Source organism: Tachyglossus aculeatus, chromosome 22 (genome assembly GCF_015852505.1).
Source record: "Tachyglossus aculeatus isolate mTacAcu1 chromosome 22, mTacAcu1.pri, whole genome shotgun sequence".
Lineage (NCBI taxonomy): Eukaryota > Metazoa > Chordata > Mammalia > Monotremata > Tachyglossidae > Tachyglossus > Tachyglossus aculeatus.
Window position 1 is genome coordinate 53,323,161 of NC_052087.1, and position 26,878 is coordinate 53,350,038.

The window sequence follows — 26,878 nt, forward strand, 5'->3', positions numbered from 1 at the left end:
ATAGTAAGCGCTTAATAAATGCCATCATTATTATTATTATTTGAACCCATGACCTCTGCCTCCAAACCCCGGGCTCTTTCCACTGAGCCACGCTGCTTCTCCAGCGTGATTGTAATTTCCCAAGTGCCTAGTACAGTGCTCTGGACACAGTAAGCGCTCAATAAATACGATTGAATAAATGAATGAATGACCTCTGCCTTCCTCCACCCCCGTCCCTCCAATCTCACTTCCTGGGAGCAAAGTCCTGTCTTCCCCACCCCTGGGAGGCCCGGCCAGGCAGTCAATCCTATTTATTGAGCGCTTACTGTGTGCACCGCACTAAACCCTTGGGAAAGTACACTACAGCCCAGGGCTGGAAGTCAGGTCATGGGTTCTAATCCCAGATCTGCTTCTTGTCTGTCCACATCATTCATTCATTCAATCATATTTATTGAGCGCTCACTGTGTGCAGAGCACTGGACTAAGCGCTGTTAGCCCACTGTTGGGTAGAGACCATCTCTCTATGCTGCCAACTTGGACTTCCCAAGCACTTAGTCCAGTGTTCTGCACACAGTAAGTGCTCAATAAATACGATTGAATGAATGAATTGTAGCCAGCATATAATCATAATAATTTAATAATTTCGGTATTTACTAAGTGCTTATTATGTGCAAAGCACTGGTCTAAGCGCTGAGGAGGATAGAAGGTGATCAGGTTGTCCCATGTGGGGCTCAAAATCCTCATCCTCATTTTACAGAATGAATGAATGAGTGAATGAATTTTATTTGTACATATTCACTCTATTTTATTTTGTTAATATGTTTTGTTTTTTTTGTCTGTCTCCCCCTTCTAGACTGTGAGCCCACTGATGGGTAGGGACTGTCTCTAGATGTTGCCAACTTGAACTTCCCAAGCGCTTAGTCCAGTGCTCTGCACACAGTGAGCACTCAATAAATACGATTGAATGAATGAATGAATTTTATTTGGACATATTCATTCTATTTATTTTATTTTGTTAATATATTTTGTTTTGTCGTCTGTCTCCCCCTTCTAGACTGTGAGCCCCCCGTTGGGTAGGGACCGTCTCTGGATGTTGCCAACTTGAACTTCCCAAGCGCTTAGTCCAGTGCTCTGCACACAGTAAGCGCTCAATAAATACGATTGAATGAATGAACGAATGAATTTATTTGCACATATTTATTCTGTTTATTTCATTTTGTTATTATGTCTTGTTTTGTCGTCTGTCTCCCCCTTCTAGACTGTGAGCCCGCTGTTGGGTAGGGACCGTCTCTAGATGTTGCCAACTTGTCCTTCCCAAGCGCTTAGTCCAGTGCTCTGCACACAGTCAGCGCTCAATAAATACGATTGAATGAATGAACGATAAACCCCGCCCCTCGCCTCTTTGGCCCCGCCCCCTCCAGGGGATCGGCCCCGCCCACACCTGCGGGAGGGGGCGTGGCCTGAGCGGAGCCGTCCAATAGAGTCGCTGGAGGGGCGTGGCCTGGTCGGCGCCGGCCAATGGGGTGTCGGGGCAGGTTGGGGCGTGTCCGCGCCGGCCAATGGGGTGCCGGGGCGGGGCCGCAGGTTGCGGCTCCGGGGCTCGGCCGGGCTCGGCTGTTTCCGTGTCGCTCCGGGCGGCGGCGTCCTGGGCGGCGGCGCGGAGGAGGAGGAGGAGGAGGAGGAGGAGGAGGCGGCGGCAGGTGAGTGCCGTGGTCGGGGTCAGAGGGCACGACGGGCCCGGGGAGCCTGCCCTGCCCCCCCCGCGTCGCCCCCTCCCCATTGGGGCGGGGGGCAAAGGTCACGGTGACCTGAGGCCGGGCCTGGGGGGGAGGTGGGGGGCCTCGGGCCCCTCCCCCACACTCATCTTCGGGATCGGGGGCCGCCCCCTCCCTCTCTCCCTCCCTCCCCCCCCCCATACACCTGCAGGTTTTCCTGGGAGGGGGCGAGGCCGGGGTCGGTCCTGCCCCTCCTCCCCGCCCCGTGTTTCCGTGACCCCCCCCTCCCCCGATTTCCGGGGACCCCCTTCTCCCCCTTTCCCGTATTTCCGTGACCCCCCCCCCTCGTTTTCCGTGGACCCCTTTTCTTCTCTCCCCCTTTCCTGGGGACCCTCTCCCCCCCCCCCCCCCGTTTTCCGGGGCCCCATCTCTCCCCTTCCCCCGTCTCCAGGGACCCCCCCTCCTCCCCCTCCCCCGGTTTTCTGGGGACCCCTTCCTTCCCCCTGTTTCCGGACCCCCCCTTTCCCCCTTCCCCCTTTTCCGAAGATCCCCCCCTCCCCCTTCCCCCGTTTCCAGGGCCCTCCCTCCTCCCCCTGCCCCCGTTTTCCGGGGACCCCCCTTTTCCCCCTCCCCCCCGTTTCCGGGGACCCCCCCCTTTCTCTTTGCCCCCGGTTTCCGGGGACCCCCTCTTCCCCTCCTCCCGGTTTCCAGGCACCCTCCTCTCCCTCTTCCCCCCGTATCCAGGGACCCCCTCCCCCCGTTTTCAGGTGACCCCGTTTTCCCCCTCCCCCCGTTTCTGGGGACCCCCGCCTTTCCCCTTCCCCCCGGTTTCTGGGGACCCCCCTCTCCCCCTCCTCCCGGTTTCCAGGGACCCCCCTCTCCCTCTTCCCCCCGTTTTCCGGGGACCCCCCTCTCCCCCTCACCCTGTTTTCCGGGGACCCCCCCCTTCCCCCTGTTTCCAGGGCCCCCCTCCTCCCCCATCCCCTTTTTCCGGCCCCCCCCCCCTTTTCCCCTTCCCCCGTTTATGGGAGCACCCCCTTTTTCCCCTCCCCCCACTCTCTGGGGACTCCTTCTCCCCTTCCTCCCGGTTTCCAGGGACTCTCCTCCCCCTCCTCCTGTTTTCCGGGGGACCCCCCCCTCCCCCTTCCCCCTGCTTATGGGAGCCCCCCCTTTTCCGGGGCCCCCCTCTCCCCCTTCCCCCTGTTTCCAGGAACACCCCCTTCCCCCTCCCCCCGTTTTTCGGGGACCCCCCTCCCCTTCCCCCCACTTTCCCCCGGGGCCCCGGGTAATCATCCGTCTGTCTGTCCCCCCATTAGGGCGGGGAGTTTATGAGTGTGGCCTTGGGGGGTTTTGGGGGTTTGAGCCACCGCACCATTCATTCATTCATTCATTCAATCGTATTTTCTGAGTGCTTACTGTGTGCAGGGCACTGTACTAAGCGCTTGGGAAGTCCAAGTTGGCAACAGAGAGAGACAGTCCCTACCCAACAGTGTGCGCACCTGCTATTAGCCACCCCTTGCCTGGGCCCTGGTTTCGGGGTCATCACGGTGGGTGCCCCCCCTAGACGGTGGGAACCTTTACCCAAGGGGAACCCCCCCAGTCCCTCTATTTATTTCTTTATTTTACTTGTCCATATCTATTCTATTCCTTTTATTTTGTTAATATGTTTGGTTTTGTTCTCTGCCTCCCCCTTCTAGACTGTGAGCCCACTGTTGGGGTAGGGACCGTCCCTAGACGTTGCCAACTTGGACTTCCCAAGCGCTTAGTCCAGTGCTCTGCACACAGTAAGCGCTCAGTAAATACGATTGATTGACTGATTGATTGATTCCCCTTCCCACCCCCAGCCGGCTTCCTGCGTGGGAATGGCCCCCCCCGGGACCCAGGCTGGCACTGAGGGAGCCCGGGCCCTGTGCCAGGGAACAGCTTGGCAATTGTGCAAGCTGCGTATATGTGTGGGGGTGGTGTATACACTCCCCCAAGCTCCCTCCCCCCGTGTCCCTCACCCACCCAAGTCACCCCCCAGTCAGATGCCACCGGGGACGGTGGCAGCCCAGAGGCCTCCCGGGTGCCCCCAGTGATGCGGGGGCTGCAGCTTAGTGGTCTCCCCCTCTTTGCCCCATTTTCATCCATTCTGTCATATTTATTGAGCGCCTACTGTGTGCAGGGCACTGTACTAAGCGCTTGGGAAGTCCAAGTTGGCAACATATAGAGACAGTCCCTACCCATCGGGGGGTGGGGGTCTCCCAGTCCCTCCGGAGTGCCCAGCCAGTCAGCCCCTGCTTGGAGGTTGGCAGCGGGTGGCAACCTCCCCCGCAATTCACAAAAGCCTTCCCCGCCTAATAATTGTGGCATTAATAATAATAATGGCATTTATTAAATGCTTACTATGTGCAAAGCACCGCTCTAAGCGCTAGGGAGGTTATAGAGGTGATCAGGTTGTCCCACGTCTTAATCCCCCTTTTCCCGACGAGGTCACTGAGGCCCAGAGAAGTGAATAATAATGATGGCATTTGGTAAGCGCTTACTAGGTGCACAGCACTGTTCTAAGCGCCGGGTGGGATACAAGGTGATCAGGTTGTCCCGCGTGGGGCTCACAGTCATCATCCCCATTTTCCAGATGAGGGAACTGAGGCCCCGAGAAGTGGAGTGACTTGCCCAAGGTCACACAGCAGACACGTGGTGGAGCAGAATTCGAACCCATGACCTCTGACTCCAAAGCCCATGCTCTTTCCACAGAGCCATGCTGCTTCTCTAAGTGAGGTCTACAAGACTGAGCCCCTTCCTTCCTTTCCCCCTCGTCCCCCTCTCCATCCCCCCCGTCTTATCTCCTTCCCTTCCCCGCAGCACCTGTATAGATGTATATATGGTTGTACATATTTTTTACTCTATTTATTTATTTATTTTACTTATACATATCTATCCTATTTATTTTATTTTGTTAGTATGTTTGGTTTTGTTCTCTGTCTCCCCCTTTTAGACTGTGAGCCCACTGTTGGGTAGGGACTGTCTCTAGATGTTGCCAATTTGTACTTTCCAAGCGCTTAGTACAGTGCTCTGCACATAGTAAGCGCTCACTAAATACGATTGATGATGATGATGATGATGATGAGACAGACAACAAAATAAAACAAAGGTCCCCTGGCTGACAAGTGGCGGAGGCGGCATTAGAACCCACAACCTCTGACTCCTCAGCCTGTGCTGACTGCTTTCTAGACTGTGAGCCCGCTGTTGGGTAGGGACCGTCTCCATATGTTGCCAAGTTGGACTTCCCAAGCGCTTAGTACAGTGCTCTGCACACAGTAAGCGCTCAATAAATGCGATTGAATGAATGAATGAAGCGACTTGCCCAAAGTCACACAGCTGACAAGTGGCAGAGCAGGGATTTGAACCCATGACCTCTATCTCCAAATAATAATAATAATAATAATAATAGCATTTATTAAGCGCTTACTATGTGCAAAGCACTGTTCTAAGCGCTGGGGAGGTTACAAGGTGATGAGGTTGTCCCACGGGGGGCTCACAGTCTTCATCCCCATTTTCCAGATGAGGTAATGGAGACCCAGAGAAGTTAAGTGACTTGTCCACATGTTTTGTTTTGTTGTCTGTCTCCCCCTTCTAGACTGTGAGCCCGCTGTTGGGTAGGGACCGTCTCTATATGTTGCCAACTTGTACTTCCCAAGCGCTTAGTACAGTGCTCTGCACACAGTAAGCGCTCAATAAATACAAATGAATGAATAAATATGATTGAATGAATGAATGGTACTTGTTAGGCGCTCACTATGTGCCAAGTACCATTCTAAGCGCTAGGGGAGATACAAGGTGATCAGGTTGTCCCACGTGGGGCTCCCAGTCTTCATCCCCATTTTCCAGATGAGGCAACTGAGGCCCAGAGAAGTGAAGTGACTTGCCCACAGTCACCCAGCTGACAAGTGGCGGAGCCGGGATTTGAACCCACGACCTCTGACTGCCAAGCCCGGAGTCTTCTCACTAGGCCGCGCTGGTTCCTTTCCCTTCCCGGCCCTGTCCCCGAGTTCATTCGTTCATTCAGTCGTATTTATTGAGCGCCTACCCTGTGCAGAGCACTGGACTGAGCGCTTAATTCCGAGTGGGAGTGGGTCACCGGCCCCTGACTCAGGCTTCAGGAATCCCGAGATTCCCGGATTCCATGCGGGGGTGGGGACTCCTGTGTCCTCCCCCTCATTTTCCTCGTGCACCCCATTTTTCCCGGACCCCAGTTGGTGGGAGGGGACTGAGCCACGGAGGACGGGGAAGGGACTACAATCAATCAATCAATCGTATTTATTGAGCGCTTACTATGTGCAGAGCACTGTACTAAGCGCTTGGGAAGTACAAATTGGCAACATATAGAGACAGTCCCTACCCAACTTCCCCTCCATCACCCCCAGACGGCGGCGTCTTTAATCAATCGTATTTATTGAGCGCTTACTGTGCGCAGAGCACTGTACTAAGCGCTTGGGAAGTACAAGTTGGCAACATATAGAGACAGTCCCTACCCAACAGTGGGCTCACAGTCTAAAAGGGGGAGAGTCTTTAATATTACAAAAAGCAGCGTGGCTCAGTGGAAAGAGCCCGGACTTGGGAGTCAGAGGTCATGGGTTCTAATCCCCCTCTGCCGCTTGTCAGCTGGGTGACTTTGGGCAAGTCACTTCGCTTCTCTGGGCCTCAGTTTCCTCATCTGGAAAATGGGGATGAAGACCGTGAGCCCCCCGTGGGACAAACTGATCACCTTGTAACCACCCCAGTGCCTTAGAACAGTGCTCTGCACATAGTAAGCGCTTAATAAATAAATGCCATTTAAAAAAATCATCAGAACAAATAGAATTAGAAGTCACTTCATTCAATCGTATTTATTGAGCGCTTACTGTGTGCAGAACACTGGACTAAGCGCTTGGGAAGTACAAGTTGGCAACATCTAGAGACGGTCCCTACCCAACATTCATTCATTCATTCAATCGTATTTATTGAGCGCTTACTGTGTGCAGAACACTGGACTAAGCGCTTGGGAAGTACAAGTTGGCAACATCTAGAGACGGTCCCTACCCGACATTCATTCATTCAATCGTATTTATTGAGCGCTTACTGTGTGCAGAACACTGTACTAAGCGCTTGGGAAGTACAAGTTGGCAACATCTAGAGACGGTCCCTACCCAACATTCAGTCATTCATTCATTCAACCGTATTTATTGAGCGCTTACTGTGTGCAGAGCACTGGACTAAGTGCTTGGGAAGTACAGGTTGGCAACATATAGAGACGGTCCCTACCCAACATTCATTCATTCATTCAATCGTATTTATTGAGCGCTTACTTTGTGCAGAACACTGTACTAAGCGCTTGGGAAGTACAAGTTGGCAACATATAGAGACGGTCCCTACCCAACATTCATTCATTCATTCATTCAGCCGTATTTATTGAGCGCTTACTGTGTGCAGAGCACTGGACTAAGCGCTTGGGAAGTCCAAGTTGGCAACATATAGAGACGGTCCCTACCCAACATTCATTCATTCATTCAGTCGTACTTATTGAGCGCTTACTGTGTCCAGAGCACTGGACTAAGCGCTTGGGCAGTCCAAGTTGGCAACTTATAGAGACGGTCCCTACCCAACAGCGGGCTCACAGTCTAGAAGGGGGAGACACACAACAAAACAAAACATATTAACAAAATAAAATAAATAGAATAGATATGTACAAATAAAATAAAGAAATAGAGTAACAGCAGGCTCACAGTCTAGAAGCTTCACTTCTCTGTGCCTCTGTCCCCCCGTGGGACAACCTGATCACCTTGTATCCCCCCCAGCGCTTAGAACAGTGCTTGGCACATAGTAAGCACTTAACAGATACCATTATTATTATTAGAGAAGCAGCGTGGCCCAGTGGCAAGAGCCCGGGTTTGGGAATCGAAGGTCGTGGGTTCTAATCCCGGCTCCGCCACTTGCCAGCTGGGCGACTTTGGGCAAGTCACTTCGCTTCTCTGGGCCTCGGTTCCTTCATCTGGAAAATGGGGATGAAGACTGGGAGCCCCCTGAGGGACAGACAACCTGATCAATCAATCAATCAATTAATCGTATTTATTGAGCGCTTACTGTGTGCAGAGCACTGTACTAAGCGCTTGGGAAGTCCAAGTTGGCAACATATAGAGACGGTCCCTACCCAACAGTGGGCTCACAGTCTAAAAGGTCACCTGAACCTGATCACCTTGTGTCTCCCCTAGCGCTTAGAACAGCGCTTGGCACATAGTAAGCGCTTAACAAATGTCATCATCATCATTGCTCGTTATAATAATAATAATAATGTTGGTATTTGTTATGCCCTTACTATGTGCCAAGCGCTGTTCTAAGCACTGGGAAAAATCCAAGCTAATCAGGTCGACACAGTCCCTGTCCCCCCATAGGGCTCACACTCTCCATTCCCATTTTCCCTAATCTTCATTCCCATTTTCCTCCCCATTGAAAAGCAGCGTGGCTCAGTGGGAAGAGCCCGGGCTTGGGAGTCCGAGGTCGTGGGTTCTAATCCCGGCTCCGCCACTTGTCAGCTGGGTGACTTTGGGCCAGTCACTTCGCTTCTCTGGGCCTCAGTGACCTCATCTGTCAAATGGGGATGAAGACTGGGAGCCCCACGCGGGACAACTTGTACTTCCCAAGCGCTTAGTACAGTGCTCTGCACACAGTAAGCGCTCAATAAATACGATTGATTGACAAACTGATGGCCTTGTATTCCCCCACCAGTGCTTTCCCTCATCTGGAAAATAATAATAGAATGATGGCATCTATTAAGCGCTTACCATATGCCAAGCACTGTTCTAAGCACTGGTGGGGGACTGTGAGCCCACTGTTGGGTAGGGACTGTCTCTATATGTTGCCAACTTGTACTTCCCAAGCGCTTAGTCCAGTGCTCTGCACACAGTAAGCGCTCAATAAATACGATTGATTGACTGATTGATTGATCAAACAGTGCTTGGCACATGGTAAGCGCTTAATAAATGCCATCATTATAATTATTATTATTTTCCAGATGGGGGAACTGAGGCCCATTCATTCAATCGTATTTATTGAGCGCTTACTGTGTGCAGGGCACTGGACTAAGCGCTTGGAAAGTCCAAGTCGGCAACAGATAGAAACGGTCCCTATCCAATAACGGGCTCCCAGTCTAGTGAGGCTCAATGGAAAGAGCCCGGGCTTGGGAGTCAGAGGTCATGGGTTCAAATCCCGGCTCTGCCAGTAGTCAGCTGGGTGTCTTTGGGCAAGTCACTTGCTTCTCTGGGCCTCAGTTCCCTCATCTGTCAAATGGGGATTGAAGACTGTGAGCCCCACGGGGGACAACCTGATCACCTTGTATCCTCCCCAGCGCTTAGAACAGTGATTTGCACATAATAAGCGTTTAATAAATGCCATTATTATTATTATTATTATTATAACAGCCTCCCCCTTTCCTCTGCTCCTCCTCCCCATCGCCCCCACTCCCTCTCTCTGCTCTACCCCCTTCCCCTCCCCTCAGCACTTGGTTATATTCGTACATATTTCTTATTCTATTTATTTTATTAATGATGTGTGTAGATCTATGACTTGGCTCAGTGGCAAGAGCCCGGGCTTTGGAGTCAGAGGTCATGGGTTCGAATCCCGGCTCCGCCACACGTCTGCTGTGTGACCTTGGGCCAGTCACTTCACTTCTCTGTTCCTCAGTTCCCTCATCTGGAAAACGGGGATGAAGACCGTGAGCCCCGCGTGGGACAACCTGATCACCTTGTATTCCCCCCCCCCCAGCACTTAGAACAGTGCTCTGCACATAGTAAGCGCTTAACAAATGCCACTATTATTATTATTTATCCATTTTGAGGCTATTGATGCCCATCTATATGATGATGTCCGTCGATGACTGTTTCTATATGTTGCCAACTTGGACTTCCCAAGTGCTTAGTCCAGTGCTCTGCACACAGTAAACGCTCAATCAATACGATTGATTGATTGATTGTCTACTTTTTTTCTTTTTGATGGCATTTATTAAGCGCTTACTGTGAGCCCACTGTTGGGTAGGGACTGTCTGTATATGTTGCCAACTTGTATTTCCCGAGCGCTTAGTATAGTGCTCTGCACACAGTAAGCGCTCAATCAATACGATTGATTGATTGATTGTCTACTTTTTTTTTTTTGATGGCATTTATTAAGCGCTTACTGTGAGCCCACTGTTGGGTAGGGACCGTCTCTGTATGTTGCCAACTTGTACTTCCCAAGCGCTTAGTATAGTGCTCTGCACACAGTAAGCGCTCAATAAATACGACTGATTGATTGATTGATTGCAAAGCACTGTTCTAAGTGCTGGGGAGGTTACAAGTCTACTTGGTTTGTTTTGTCATCCATCTCCCGCCCCTTCTAGACTGTGAGCCCGTTGTGAGTAGGGATACCTGTCCATATCTATTCTATTTATTTTATTTTGTTAAGATGTTTGATTTTGTTCTCTGTCTCCCCCTTCTAGACTGTGAGCCCACTGTTGGGTAGGGACCGTCTCTATATGTTGCCAACTTGGACTTCCCAAGCGCTTAGTCCAGTGCTCTGCACATAGTAAGCGCTCAATAAATACGATTAATGAAGATGATGATATCTATTCTATTTATTTTATTTTGTTAGTATGTTTGGTTTTGTTCTCCGTCTCCCCATTTTAGACCGTGAGCCCACTGTTGGGTAGGGCCCGTCTCTAGATGTTGCCAACTTGGACTTCCCAAGCGCTTAGTCCAGTGCTCTGCACACAGTAAGCGCTCAATAAATACGATTGATGATGATGATGATATCTATTCTATTTCTTTTATTTTGTTAGTATGTTTGGTTTTGTTCTCTGTCTCCCCCTTTTAGACCGCGAGCCCGCTGTTGGGTAGGGACCGTCTCTAGATGTTGCCAACTTGGACTTCCCAAGCGCTTAGTCCAGTGCTCTGCACACAGTAAGCGCTCAATAAATACGATTTGATTGATTGATTGATCTGCTGAATTGTAACACTTTCCAAGTGCGTAGTCCAGCGCTCTGCACACAGTAAGCGCTCAATAAATACGATTGATTGATTTGATTTGGTTGGACGACTGAATGGGCCCCAAGGTCCCGGAGGGAAAGGAGGGAGGGGGCCGGGGCCTTCTGCTGTGGCTGAACCTGTTCCTCTCCCCGTCTTCCCTCCACCCTCCTCCTGTTTGCATGCCAGGGTTTAGTATGTAAACACCGACCCGGTTGAGGATTGGCGCATGCTCCCCCTGTGAAGTCAGAGGTTGGTCTGGGCCCTTTCCTAATGTCTCACCCAAATCCCTCCCGCTGCAGGGAGGAACTGAGGAAGCAGTCTCTAGATGTTGCCAACTTGTACTTCTAGCTTCTAGACTGTGAGCCCACTGTTGGGTAGGGACCGTCTCTACCAGCTTGGGGTTCCCAAGCGCTTAGTACAGTGCTCTGCACACAGTAAGCGCTCAATAAATACGATTGATTGATTGATTGTCTACTTTTTTTCTTTTTGATGGCATTTATTAAGTGCTTACTGTGAGCCCACTGTTGGGTAGGGACTGTCTCTGTATGTTGCCAACTTGTGCTTCCCAAGCGCTTAGTACATTGCTCTCCACACAGTAAGCGCTCAATACGATTGATTGATTGATTGCCTGCTTTTTTTCTTTTTGATGGCATTTATTAAGCGCTTACTGTGAGCCCACTGTTGGGCGGGGACTGTCTCTGTATGTTGCCAACTTGTACTTCCCAAGCGCTTAGTACAGTGCTCTGCACACAGTAAGCGCTCAATAAATACAATTGATTGCAAAGCACTGTTCTAAGCGCTGGGGAGGTTACAAGTCGACTTGGTTTGTTTTGTCATCCGTCTCCCACCCCCTTCTAGACTGTGAGCCCGTTGTGAGTAGGGATACCTGTCCATATCTATTCTATTTATTTTATTTTGTTAAGATGTTTGGTTTTGTTCTCCGTCTCCCCCTTTTAGACTGTGAGCCCGCTGTTGGGTAGGGACCGTCTCTATATGTTGCCAACTTGGACTTCCCAAGCGCTTAGTACAGTACTCTGCACACAGTAAGCGCTCAATAAATACGATTGATGATGATGATGATATCTATTCTAGTTATTTTATTTTGTTAGTATGTTTGGTTTTGTTCTCTGTCTCCCCCTTTTAGACTGTGAGCCCACTGTTGGGTAGGGACCGTCTCTAGATGTTGCCAACTTGGACTTCCCAAGCGCTTAGTCCAGTGCTCTGCACATAGTAAGCGCTCAATAAATACGATTGATGATGATGATGATATCTATTCTATTTATTTTATTTGGTTAATATGTTTGGTTTTGTTCTCTGTCTCCCCCTTCTAGACTGTGAGCCCGCTGTTGGGTAGGGACCGTCTCTAGATGTTGCCAACTTGGACTTCCCAAGCGCTTAGTCCAGTGCTCTGCACATAGTAAGTGCTCAATAAATATGATCGATGATGATGATGATATCTATTCTACTTATTTTATTTTGTTAGTATGTTTGGTTTTGTTCTCTGTCTCCCCCTTTTAGACTGTGAGCCCACTGTTGGGTAGGGACTGTCCCTAGATGTTGCCAACTTGGACTTCCCAAGCGCTTAGTCCAGTGCTCTGCACACAGTAAGCGCTCAATAAATACAATTGATTGATTGATTGATCTGCTGAATTGTAACACTTTCCAAGTGCGCAGTCCAGCGCTCTGCACACAGTAAGTGCTCTTTTAGACTGTGAGCCCACTGTTGGGTAGGGACTGTCTCTATATGTTGCCAATATGTACTTCCCAAGCGCTTAGTACAGTGCTCTGCACATAGTAAGCGCTCAATAAATACGATTGATGATGATGATGAGTAAGTACAATGAAATGACTGACTGGACGACTGAATGGGCCCCAAGGTCCCGGAGGGAAAGGAGGGAGGGGGCCGCGGCCTTCTGCTGTGGCTGAACCTGTTCCTCTCCCCGTCTTCCCTCCACCCTCCTCCTGTTTGCATGCCAGGGTTTAGTATGTAAACACCGACCCGGCTGAGGATTGGCACATGCTCCCCCTGTGAAGTCAGAGGTTGGTCTGGACCCTTTCCTAATGTCTCACCCAAATCCCTCCCGCTGCAGGGAGGAACTGAGGAAGCAGTCTCTAGATGTTGCCAACTTGTACTTCTACTACTACTACTAATAATAATGATGGCATTTATTAAGCGCTTACTATGTGCCAAGCACTGTTCTAAGCGCTGGGGGGATCCAAGGTGATCAGGTTGTCATCATCATCATCAATCGTATTTATTGAGCACTTACTATGTGCAGAGCACTGTACTAAGCGCTTGGGAAATACAAATTGGCAACATCTAGAGACAGTCCCTACCCAACAGTGGACTCACAGTCTAAAAGGGGGAGGCAGAGAACAAAACCAAACATACCAGCAAAATAAAATAAATAGAATGCATATGTACAAGTCAAATAAATAAATAAATAGAGTAATAAATCCGTACAAACATATATGCATATATGCAGGTGCTGTGGGGAAGGGAAGGAGGTAAGATGGGGGGATGGAGAGGGGGACGAGGGGGAGAGGAAGGAAGGGGCTCAGTCTGGGAAGGCCTCCTGGAGGAGGTGAGCTCTCAGCCCAAATCCCTCCCGCTGCAGGGAGGAACTGAGGAAGCAGTCTCTAGATGTTGCCAACTTGTTCTAATAATAATAATAATAATAATAATAATAATAATAATGATGGCATTTATTAAGCGCTTACTATGTGCCAAGCACTGTTCTAAGCGCTGGGGGGATCCAAGGTGATCAGGTTGTCCCACGCGGGGCTCACGGTCTTCATCCCCATTTTCCAGATGAGGGAACCGAGGCCCAGAGAAGTGAAGTGACTCGCCCAAAGTCACCCAGCTGACAAGCGGCGGAGCCGGGATTTGAACCCATGACCTCTGACTCCAAAGCCCGGGCTCTTTCCATTGAGCCACGCTGCTTCTGGTGGAGCCAGGATTAGAACCCAGGTCCTATGATAATAATGATGGCATTTATCAAGCGCTTACTATGTGTAAAACACTGTTTTAAGTGCTGGGGAAGTTACAAGGTGATCAGGTTGTCCCACGGGGGGCTCACAGTCTTAATCCCTATTTTCCAGATGAGGAAACTGAGGCCCAGAGAAATGAGGTGACTTGCCTAAAGTCACCCAGCTGACAATTGGCGGAGCTGGGATTTGAACCCATGACCTCTGACTCCAAAGCCCGGGCTCTTTCCATTGAGCCACGCTGCTTCTGGTGGAGCCAGGATTAGAACCCAGGTCCTATAATCAATCAATCAATCAATCGTACTCATTGAGCGCTTACTGTGTGCAGAGCACTGTACTAAGCGCTTGGGAAGTACAAGTTGGCACTGACTTGTCCCAGGTCACACAACAGACAAATAATAATAATAATAATAATGGCATTTATCAAGCGCTTACTATGTGCAAAGCACTGTTCTAAGCGCTGGGGAGGTGACAAGGTGATCAGGTTGTCCCACGGGGGGCTCCCAATCTTAATCCCCATTTTCCAGATGAGGAAACTGAGGCCCAGAGAAGAGAAGTGACTTGCCCAAAGTCACCCAGCTGACAAGTGGCGGAGCGGAGATTTGAACCCATGACCTCTGACTCCAAAGCCCGGGCTCTTTCCATTGAGCCACGCTGCTTCTGGTGGAGCCAGGATTTGAACCCAGGTCCTATAATATATAGGTCCTGTATCTATGTATATATGTTTGTACATATTTGTTACTCTATTTATTTATTTATTTTACTTGTACCTATCTAGTCTATTCATTTTATTTTGTTAGTATGTTTGGTTTTGTTCTCTGTCTCCCCCTTTTAGACTGTGAGCCCACTGTTGGGTAGGGACCGTCTCTATATGTTGCCAACTTGTACTTCCCAAGCGCTTAGTCCAGTGCTCTGCACACAGTAAGCGCTCAATAAATACGATTGATGATGATGATGATGATATAATAATAATGATGGCATTTATCAAGCGCTTACTATGTTCTGAGCACTGTTCTAAGCGCTGGGGAGGTGACAAGGTGATCAGGTTGTCCCACGGGGGGCTCCCAGCCTTAATCCCCATTTTCCAGATGAGGAAACTGAGGCCCAGAGAAGTAAAGTGACTTGCCCAGTCACACAGCTGACAATTGGCAGAGCCGGGATTTGAACCCATGACCTCTGACTCCAAAGCCGTGTAGCAGGCCTGAGCCCCCTCCCCGGATATCAGGTGCTCCTTTTCCCCGGAGACGGGGGCCGCAGCCGCTGGCGTCTCCCGTCCTGCCCCCACGGGCCGGCCGGGCGGGACGTGGCATGGTGCCAGTCGGATCAGCTGGGAATTCCCCGCTCCGGGCCCGAAGCGAATCCCGGGGATGAGGCCGGAGACCCCCCGGGAACCCGGGAACGAACCCACTGGGCCTCCATCTCTCCCGTCCCGCCGCCAACCCCTCGCCCGCATCCCACCTCTGGCCCGGAACGCCCTCCCTCCTCAAAGAGAAGCAGCGTGGCTCAGTGGAAAGAGCCCGGGCTCGGGAGTCCGAGGTCACGGGTTCAAATCCCGGCTCCGCCGACTGTCAGCTGGGTGACTTTGGGCAAGTCACTTCTCTGGGCCTCAGTTCCCTCATCTGGAAAATGGGGATGAAGACTGTGAGTCCCCTGGGGAACAACCTGATCACCTCGTATCCCCCCCAGCGCTTAGAACAGTGCTTTGCACATAGTACAGTAAGCGCTCAATAAATACAATTGATGATGATGATAGTAAGCGCTTAATAAATGCCATCATTATTATTAAATCCGACAGGCGACGACTCTCCCCGGTCTTCAATCAATCAATCAATCGTATTTATTGAGCGCTTACTGTGTGCAGAGCACTGTACTAAGCGCTTGGGAGGTACAAGTTGGCACCATATAGAGCCAGTCCCTACCTTACTGAAGGCCCACCTCCTCCAGGAGGCCTTCCCTGACTGCGCCCTCCTTCCCTCCTCTCCCACACCCTTCCACCTCCCCGATTTGCTCCCTTTCTTCATCCCCCCTCCCAGCCCCACACCGCTTCTGTCCACATCTGTCCACATTGAAGCAGCGGGGCTCAGTGGAAAGAGCCCGGGCTTTGGAGTCAGAGGTCATGGGTTCAAATCCCGGCTCCGCCAACTGTCAGCTGGGTGTCTTTGGGCAAGTCACTTCACTTCTCTGGGCCTCAGTTCCCTCATCTGGAAAATGGGGATGAAGACTGTGAGCCCCCCGGGGGACAACCTGATCACCTTGTAACTTCCCCAGCGCTTAGAACAGGGCTTTGCACATAGTAAGCGCTTAACAAATGCCATCATTATTATTATTGTTATTCTCTGTGCCTCAGTTCCCTCATCTGTAAAATGGGGATTAAGACTGTGAGCCCCCAGTGGGACAACCTGATCACCTTGTATCCCCCCCAGCGCTTAGAACAGTGCTTGGCACATGGTAAGCGCTGAACAAATGCCATCATTATTATTATTATTATTATTATTATTCTCTGGGCCTCAGTTACCTCCTCTGTAAAATGGGGATTAAGACTGTGAGCCCCCCGTGGGACAACCTGATCACCTTGTAACTTCCCCAGCGCTTAGAACAGTGCTTGGCACATAGTAAGCGCTTAACAAATGCCAGCATTATTATTATTGTTGTTCTCTGTGCCTCAGTTCCCTCATCTGGAAAATGGGGATTAAGACTGTGAGCCCCCTGTGGGACAACCTGATCACCTTGTAACCTCCCCAGCGCTTAGAACAGTGCTTTGCACAAACTAAGGGCTTTATAAATGCCATTATTATTATTATTATTATTATTATTATTATTATTATTATCTGTAAAATGGGGATTAAGACTGTGAGCGTCCCGTGGGACAACCTGATCACCTTGTAACTTTCCCTGCGCTTAGAACAGTGCTTTGCACATGGTAAGTACTTAATAAATGCCATCATTATTATTATTATTACTGCCCCAGTGCTTAGAACAGTGCTTGGCACATAGTAAGCGCTTAACAAATACCAACATTATTATTATTATCTGTCACTTATTGATTTCTACTCATGTCTGTCCCCCCATCTAGACTGAAGCTCACTGTGGGCAGGGAGTGTGCCCGTTTGTTGTTGTTTTGGACTTCCCCAGCGCTTAGAACAGTGCTTTGCACATAGTAAGCACTTAACAAATGCCATCATTATTATTATTGTTGTTCTCTATGCCTCAGTTCCCTCATTTGTAAAATGGGGATTAAGACTGTGAGCCCCCCGTGGGACAACCTGATCACCTTGTAACCTCCCCAGAGCTTAGAACAGTGCTTTGCACATAGTAAGCACTTAATAAATGCCATCATTATTGTTACTATTACTATCCCAGTGCTTAGAACAGTGCTTGGCACATAGTAAGCACTTAACAAATACCAACATTATTATTATTATCTGTCACATTGATTTCTATTCATGTCTGTCTCCCCCTCTAGACTGAAGCTCACTGTGGGCAGGGAGTGTGCCCGTTTGTTGTTGTATTGGACTCTCCCAAGTGCTTAGGCCAGTGCTGTGCACACAGTAATAATAATAATGATGGTATTTGTTAAGCACTTACTATGTGCCAAGCACTGTTCTAAGCGCAGGGGAGGATGCAAGGTGATCAGGTTGTCCCATGGGGGGCTCCCAGTCTTCGTCCCCATTTTCCAGATGAGGGAACTGAGGCCCAGAGAAGTGAAGTGACTTGTCCAAAGTCACCCAGCTGACAAGTGGTGGAGCCGGGATTTGAACCCGTGACCTCTGACTCCCAAGCCCGGGCTCTTTCCACTGAGTCACGCAGTAAGCACTCAGTAAATCTCTATATGTTGCCAGTTTGTACGTCCCAAGCGCTTAGTACAGTGCTCTGCATACGGTAAGCGCTAAATAAATGAGAAGCAGCGTGGGTCAGTGGAAAGAGCCCGGGCTTTGGAGCCAGAGGTCACGGGTTCAAATCCTGGCTCCACCAATTGTCAGCTGTGTGACTTTGGGCAAGTCACTTCACTTCTCTGGGCCTCAGTTCCCTCATCTGGAAAATGGGGAATAAGACTGTGAGCCCCCGTGGGACAATCTGATCACCTTGTATCCTCCCCAGCGCTTAGAACAGTGCTGTGCACATAGTAAGCGCTTAATAAATGGCATCATTATTATTATTATTATAAATACGATTGATTGAATGAATGAATGAATGAATACGATTGAATGAATGAATAAATGAACCCCCCCCCAGCCGGCCTGCAGTTTCCTCGGCGGCCGGCAGGGGGAGCCCGCGCCCCCTCCGCTGATCGTGAGTTTTCATGGTCTTCGTTCATTCATTCAATCATTCATTCATTCCATCGTAGTCAGTCAACCAATCAATCAATCAATCGTGTTTATTGAGCGCTTACTGTGTGCAGAGCACTGTACTAAGCGCTTGGGAAGTACAAGCTGGCAACATATAGAGACAGTCCCTACCCAACAGTGGGCTCACAGTCTAGAATTGGGCCCACAGTCAGTATAATAATGATGGCATTTGTTAAGCGCTTACTATGTGCAAAGCACTGTTCTAAGCGCTGGATAATGATGGCATTTATTAAGCGCCTACTATGTGCCAAGCACTGTTCTAAGCACTGGGGAGGTTACAAGTTGATCAGGTTGTCCCACGAGGGGCTCACAGGCTTCATCCCCATTTTCCAGATGAGGTCACTGAGGTACAGGAAAATGAAGTAATAATAATAATGGCATTTGTTAAGCGCTTACTATGTGCCAAGCACTGTTCTAAGCGCTGGGGAGGATACAAGGTGATCAGGTTGTCCCACGGGGGGGCTCACAGTCTTCATCCCCATTTTTACAGATGAGGGAACTGAGGCCCAGAGAAGTGAAGTGACTTGCCCAAAGTCACCCAGCTGACAACTGGCAGAGCAGAGATTTGAACCCATGACCTCTGAGTCCAAAGCTCTTTCCATTGAGCCACGCTGCTTAGTACAGTGCTCTGCAAGCAGTAAGCGCTCAGTGATTACAATTGAATGAATAGTAAGCGCATAACAAACACCATTGTTATTATTATTACTTGTTTTGTTGTCTGTTTCCCCCCCCTTTCTATTCATTCATTCAGTCGTATTTATTGAGCACTTACAGTGTGCAGGGCACTGGACTAAGCGCTTGGGAAGTACAGTTCAGCCACAAATAGAGACAATCCCTGCCCGCAATGAGTTCACAGTCTAGAAGTCACACAGTCTAGAACAAAAACTACTCCTTCATTCATTCATTCATTCATTCAATCGTATTTATTGAGCGCATACTGTGTGCAGAGCACTGGACTAAGCGTAATCCCCATGTCCCCCACCCTACCTCCTTCCCCTCCCTGCAGCATTTGTATGTATATATATATATATTTGTACAGATTTATTACTCTATTCATTTTACTTGTACATATTTACTATTTTATTTATTTTGTTAATGATGTGCATCTAGCCTTAATTCTATTTGTTCTGACGATTTTGACACCTGTCTACACGTTTTGTTTTGTTATCCGACTGTGAGCCCGTCGTTGGGTAGGGACCGTCTCCATATGTTGCCGACTTGGACTTCCCAAGCGCTTAGTACAGAGCTCTGCACACAGTAAGCGCTCAATAAATACGATTGAATGAATGTCTGCTGTGTGAGCTTGGGCAAATCACTGCACTTCTCTGAGCCCCGATTATCTCATCTGTAAAATGGGGATTAAGACAGGGAGCCCCATGTGGGACAGGGACTGTGAGAAGCAGCGTGGCTCAGTGGAAAGAGCCCGGGCTTGGGAGTCAGAGGTCACGGGTTCTAATCCCGGCTCCGCCACTTGTCAGCCGGGTGACTTTGGGCAAGTCACTTCACTTCTCTGAGCCTCAGTGACCTCATCTGTAAAATGGGGATGAAGACTGTGAGCCCCACCTGGGTCAACCTGATCACCTTGTTGGGGAAGCAGCATGGCTCAGTGGAAAGAGCGCGGGCTTGGGAGTCAGAGGTCATGGGTTCGAATCCCGGCTCCGCCACTTGTCAGCTGTGTGACCTTGGGCAAGCCACTTAACTTCTCTGTGCCTCAGTTCCCTCATCTGTAAAATGGGGATTAAGACTGTGAGCCCCAAGTGGGACAACCTGATCACCTTGTAGCCCCCCCCAGCGCTTAGAACAGTGCTTTGCACACAGTAAGCGCTTAACAAATACCACCATCATTATTATTATTTATTCCCCCCAGCGCTTAGAACAGTGCTTTGCACATAGTAAGTGCTTAAAAAATGCCATCATTATTATTATTATTCTGCAGGTGAATGGACTCACTCTACCCTTGTAGACCCCCCCAGAGGTGAAATCAGCAGTGGGGTGGGGGTGGGGAAGTGGAGGGGAGGAGGAGGAGGAATGGGGGAGAGGGGGCATCCATCACCCCTCCCCTCTGTGGGAGAGAGGGGCCCCGCAAGTTCGCATTGGGGCCTTTTGAAGCGTTGAGGAGGGGTCTTTTCTCCCAGTGAATGAACCCGGCGCTAATCCCCCTTTGTGGGCCCGCAGCCTCTTGGTGGGGGGGTTGGTTCCCAGGCGACCCCCTCCGCCATCCCATAGGAAGGGGAGGGGGGAGGGACTCGGAGGGAACAGGGAAGGGAAGCTTTTCCCAGGAGCCCCCTCCCCAACTCCCCTCACCCCCCTCATTCCGGCTGGGACCCGGCCACATCCCGCAAAATCCTCTGTGGGCCTGACAGGGTAAGGCCAGAGGGTCTTCTCCTCTCCGGGGCCTGGACCCTTCCCCATCCTGCAGCTGGGGGTCTGGGGATGGTGGGAGAAAGGCCAGGCCTTGGTCCAGAGGGACCCCCGGTGCCCCGGGCTTCCCTGGACTATAAGGAAGGTGGGTAAAGCCAGAGGGTCTTATGTAGGACGAGTCTGGGGCCTGGACCCTTCCCCATCCCGCAGCTGGGAGTCTGGGGGTCGGTGGGAGAAAGGCCAGGCCTTGGTCCAGAGGGACCCCCGGTGCCCCGGGCTTCCCTGGGCTATAAGGAAGGCAGGTAAGGCCGGAGGGTCTTCTCCTCTCGGACGAGTCGGGGGCCCGGACCCTTCCCCATCCCGCAGCTGGGGGTCTGGGGACGGTGGGAGAAAGGCCAGACCTTGGCCGAGAGGGACCCCCAGTGCCCCGGGCTTCCCTGGGCTACAAGGAAGGGAGGTAAGACCAGAGGGTCTTCTCCCGTTGGACAAGTCCGGGGCCTGGACCCTTCCCCATCCCGCAGCTGGGGGCCTGGGGGTCGGTGGGAGAAAGGCCAAGCCTTGGTCCAGAGGGACCCGCGGTGCCCCGGGCTTCCCTGGGCTATAAGGAAGGCGGGTAAGGCCAGAGGGTCTTCTCCTCTCGGACAAATCCGGGGCCTGGACCCTTCCCCATCCCGCAGCTGGGGGTCTGGGGATGGTGGGAGAAAGGCCACAGGCCTTGGCTGAGAGGGACCCCCGGTGCCCCGGGCTTCCCTGGGCTATAAGGAAGGCAGGTAAGGATGGAGGGTCTTCTCCTCTCGGACGAGTCCGGGGCCTGGACCCTTCCCCATCCCGCAGCTGGGGGTCTGGAGATGGTGGGAGAAAGGCCACAGGCCTTGGCTGAGAGGGACCCCCGGTGCCCCGGGCTTCCCTGGGCTATAAGGAAGGCGGGTAAGGATGGAGAGTCTTCTCCTCTCGGACGAGTCCGGGGCCTGGACCCTTCCCCATCCCGCAGCTGGGGGTCTGGAGATGGTGGGAGAAAGGCCAGGCCTTGGTCCAGAGGGACCCCCGCTGCCCTGGGCTTCCCTGGGCTATAAGGAAGGCGGGTAAGGACGGAGGGTCTTCTCCTCTCGATGGTCTTCTCCTCTCGGATGAGTCCGGGGCCTGGACCCTTCCCCATCCCGCAGCTGGGGGTCTGGGGATGGTGGGAGAAAGGCCAGGCCTTGGTCCAGAGGGATCCCCGGTGCCCCAGGCTTCCCTGGGCTATAAGGAAGGCAGGTAAGGACGGAAGGTCTTCTCCTCTCGGATGAGCCCGGGGCCTGGACCCTTCCCCATCCCGCAGCTGGGGGTCTGGGGACGGTGGGAGAAAGGCCAGGCCTTGGCCGAGAGGGACCCCCGGTGCCCCGGGCTTCTCTGGGCTATAATGAAGGCGGGTAAGGATGGAGGGTCTTCTCCTGTTGGACGAGTCCGGCGCCTGGACCCTTCCCCATCCCGCAGCTGGGGGTCTGGAGATGGTGGGAGAAAGGCCAGGCCTTGGTCCAGAGGGGCCCCCGGTGCCCCGGGCTTCCCTGGGCTATAAGGAAGGGGGGTAAGGCCAGAGGGTCTTCTCCTCTCGGACGAGTCCGTGGCCTGAACCCTTCCCCATCCCGCAGCTGGGGGTCTGGGGATGGTGGGAGAAAGGCCAGGCCTTGGTCCAGAGGGACCCCCAGGCTTCCCTAGGCTATAAGGAAGGGAGGTAAGGCCAAAGGGTCTTCTCCTCTCGGACGAGTCCGGGGCCTGGACCCTTCCCCATCCCGCAGCTGGGGGTCTGGGGATGGTGGGAGAAAGGCCAGGCCTTGGTCCAGAGGGACCCCCGGTGCCCCGGCCTTCCCTGGACTATAAGGAAGTGGGGTGGTTCCTTCTGTGGGTACGGTCACCCCCATCACCTGACCTCCCTCTCCTCTCTCCGCCGGGCAGGAAAACGGCCGGAGACCCCGGATCCCTGCCCCCCGCCCTCCGCCCCCCGCCATGGAGCTGAAGGTCTGGGTGGACGGCATCCAGCGGGTGGTCTGCGGCGTCTCGGAGCAGACCTCGTGCCAAGAGGTGGTCGTCGCGCTGGCCCGCGCCCTGGGTGAGGCCCAAGGGGGAGAGGGGCTGCTGGCGGCGGACGGTGACCCCCGCGGCGGGGCCGGGAGCGTCGGGAAGCAGGGGTCTTCCCTGGGGAGGGAAGCAGCGTGGCTCGGTGGAAAGAGCCCGGGCTTTGGAGTCAGAGGTCATGGGTTCATTCATTCATTCATTCATTCAATCGTATTTAATAATAATAATGATGGCATTTGTTAAGCGCTTACTATGTGCAAAGCACTGTTCTAAGCGCTGGGGGGGATACAGTGTGATCAAGTTGTCCCACGTGGGGCTCACAGTCTTAATCCCCATTTTTACAGGTGAGGGAACTGAGGCTCAGAGAAGTTAAGCGACTTGCCCAAGGTCACACAGCAGACTTGTGGCGGAGCTGGGATTCGAACCCATGATGTCTGACTTATTGAGCGCTTACTATATTATAATGATGGCATTTGTTAAGCGCTTACTATGTGCAAAGCACTGTTCTAAGCGCTGGGGGAGATACAAGGTGATGAAGTTGCCCCACGGGGGGCTCCCAGTCTTAATCCCCTTCTTACAGATGAGGTCACTGAGACTCAGAGAAGTGACTTGCCCAAGGTCACACGGCAGACATGTGGTGGAGCTGGGATTTGAACCCATGACCTCTAGTACAGTGCTTAGTACTAGACCTTAGTACAGAGCACTGTACTAAGCGCTTGGGAAGTCCAAGTTGGCAACATCTAGAGACGGTCCCTACCCAACAGCGGGCTCACAGTCTAGAAGGGGGAGACAGACAACAAAACCAAACATATTAACAAAATAGAATAAATATATTCAAATCCCGGCTCCGCCAATTATCAGCTAGGTGACTTTGGGCAAGTCACTTCACTTCTTTGTGCCTCAGTTACCTCATCTGTAAAATGGGGATTAAAACTGTGAGCCCTCCATGGGACAACCTGATCACCTTGTAACCTCCCCAGCGCTTAGAACAGTGCTTTGCACATAGTAAGCGCTTAACAAATACCATTATTATTATTATTATTATTATTATTTGGAGTCAGAGGTCTTGAGTTCATTCATTCAATTGTATTTATTGAGCGCTTACGGTATGCAGAGCACTGGACTAAACGCTTGGAAAGTCCAAGTTGGCAACATCTAGAGACAGACGGTCCCTACCCAACAGCGGGCTCACGGTCTAGAAGGGGGAGACAGACAACAAAACAAAACAAATTAACAAAATAAAATAAATAGAATAAATATGTTCAAATCCCGGCTCTGCCAATTGTCAGCTGGGTGACTTTGGGCAAGTCACTTCACTTCTCTGGGCCTCAGTTCTCTCATCTGGAAAATGGGGATGAAGACTGTGAGCCCCCCGTGGGACAACCTGATCACCTTGTAACCTCCCCAGTGCTTAGAACAGTGCTTGGCACATAGTAAGCGCTTAATAAATGCCATCGTTATGATTATTATTATTTGGCTTGAGAGGCAGAAGGACCTGGGTTCTAATCCCGGCTCCACCACGTGTCTGCTACGTGACCCTGGGCAAGTCACTTCACTTCTCTGGGCCTCAGTTCCCACCTCCGTGAAATGGGGATGAAGACTGGGAGCCCCCTGTGGGACAGGGACTGTGTCCCACCTGATTTGCTTGTATCCACCCTAGTGATGATGATGATGGTATTTGTTAAGCGCTTACTAGGTGCCAAGCACTGTTCTAAGCGCTGGGGGAGATCCAAGATTATCAGGTTCTCCCACGTGGGGCTCACACTCTTCATCCCCATTTTACAGATGAGATAACTGAGGCACAGAGAATAATAAATAATAATGATGGCATTTGTTAAGCACTTACTATGTGCCAAGCACTGTTCTAAGCACTGGGGGAATACAAGGTGATCAGGTTATCCCATGTGGGGCTCATGGTCTTCATCCCCATTTTACGGACGAGATAACTGAGGCACAGAGAATAATAAATAATAATGATGGCATTTGTTAAGCGCTTACTATGTGCCAAGCACTCTTCTAAGCACTGGGGGAATACAAGATGATCAGGTCATCCCACATGGGGCTCACGGTCTTCATCCCCACTTTACAGATGAGATAACAGAGGCACAGAGAATAATAAATAATAATGATGGCATTTGTTAAGCGCTTACTATGTGCCAAGCACTCTTCTAAGCACTGGGGGAATACAAGATGATCAGGTCATCCCACATGGGGCTCACGGTCTTCATCCCCATTTTACAGATGAGGTAACTGAGGCACAGAGAATAATAAATAATAATGATGGCATTTGTTAAGCGCTTACTATGTGCCAAGCACTTTTCTAAGCGCTGGGGAGATTCCAAGGTGATCAGGTTGTCCCACGGGGGGCTCACAGTCTTCATCCCCATTTTCCAGATGAGGGAACTGAGTCACAGAGAATAATAAATAATAATGATGGCATTTGTTAAGCGCCTACTATGTGCCAAGCACTGTTCTAAGCACTGGGGGAATACAAGGTGATCGGGTTGTCCCATGTGGGGCTCACGGTCTTCATCCCCATTTTCCAGATGAGGTCACTGAGGCTCAGAGACGTGAAGTGAGCTGCCCAAGTTCACGCAGCCGACAAGTGGCGGAGCTGGGATTTGAACCCACGACCTCGGACTCCAAAGCCCGGGCTCTTTCCACTGAACCATGGCGGGAAAGCACTTAGTCCAGTGCTCTGCACACAGTAAGCGCTCAATAAATACGATTGAATGAATGATTAGAACCCACAACCTCGGACTCCCAAGCCCGGGCTCCTTCCACCGAGCCACGCTGCTTCTCCTACCCCTACCCAACCATGGGCCCACAGTCCAGAAGCGCGAGTGCCGAACAAACGCTCTCATTCATTCATTCATTCATTCAGTCAGTCAGTCAGTCAGTCGTATTTATTGAGTGCTTACTGTGTGCAGAGCACTGGACTAAGCGCTTGGGAAGTACAAGTTGGCAACATATTTTTATTATATATATATATATATATATATATATCTAGAAGCGCGAGCGCCGAACAAACGCTGTCATTCATTCATTCAGTCAGTCAGTCATTTATTGAGCGCTTACTGTGTGCAGAGCACTGGACTAGGTGCTTGGGAAGTACAAGTTGGCAACATATTATTATTATATATATATATATATATATCTAGAAGCGCGAGCACCGAACAAATGCTGTCATTCATTCATTCATTCAGTCGTATTTATTGAGCGCTTACTGTGTGCAGAGCACTGGATTAAGCACTTGGGAAGTACAAGTTGGCAACATATTATTATTATAGATATATCTAGAAGCGCGAGCACCGAACAAACGCTATCATTCATTCATTCAGTCGTATTCATTGAGCGCTCACTGTGTGCAGAGCACTGGACTAGGCGCTTGGGAAGTACAAGTTGGCAACATATTATTATTATATATATATATATCTAGAAGCGCGAGTGCCGAACAAACGCTGTCATTCATTCATTCAGTCAGTCGTATTTATTGAGCGCTTACTGTGTGCAGAGCACTGGACTAGGCGCTTGGGAAGTACAAGTTGGCAACATATTATTATTATTATATATATATATATATATATATATATATATATATATATATATATCTAGAAGCATGAGCGCCGAACAAACGCTGTCATTCATTCATTCAGTCGTATTCATTGAGCGCTCACTGTGTGCAGAGCACTGGACTAGGCGCTTGGGAAGTACAAGTTGGCAACATATTATTATTATATATATATATCTAGAAGCGCGAGTGCCGAACAAACGCTGTCATTCATTCATTCAGTCAGTCGTATTTATTGAGCGCTTACTGTGTGCAGAGCACTGGACTAGGCGCTTGGGAAGTACAAGTTGGCAACATATTATTATTATTATATATATATATATATATATATATATATATATATATATATATATATATATCTAGAAGCATGAGCGCCGAACAAACGCTGTCATTCATTCATTCAGTCATATTCATTGAGCGCTCACTGTGTGCAGAGCACTGGACTAGGCGCTTGGGAAGTACAAGTTGGCAACATATTATTATTATATATATATATCTAGAAGCGCGAGTGCCGAACAAACGCTGTCATTCATTCATTCAGTCAGTCGTATTTATTGAGCGCTTACTGTGTGCAGAGCACTGGACTAGGCGCTTGGGAAGTACAAGTTGGCAACATATTATTATTATTATATATATATATATATATATATATATATATATATCTAGAAGCATGAGCGCCGAACAAACGCTGTCATTCATTCATTCAGTCGTATTCATTGAGCGCTCACTGTGTGCAGAGCACTGGACTAGGCGCTTGGGAAGTACAAGTTGGCAACATATTATTATTACATATATGTATCTCGAAGTGCGAGCGCCGAACAAACACTGTCATTCATTCATTCAGTCAGTCGT

General features: G+C 50.4%; 1 protein-coding gene across 1 annotated transcript in view; it reads left to right on the plus strand.

The window, feature by feature from the left end:
- Positions 1–1,663: 1,663 nt before the first annotated feature.
- RASSF7 (Ras association domain family member 7) overlaps positions 1,664–26,878 on the plus strand; it is a 39,936-nt gene continuing 14,721 nt past the window's right edge. The window contains exons 1-2 of the mRNA XM_038765376.1: positions 1,664–1,679; positions 22,336–22,489. Coding sequence (XP_038621304.1) covers positions 22,387–22,489 — 103 coding nt within the window. The 5' untranslated portion in view covers positions 1,664–1,679; positions 22,336–22,386. The remainder of the gene's footprint in view (positions 1,680–22,335; positions 22,490–26,878) is intronic.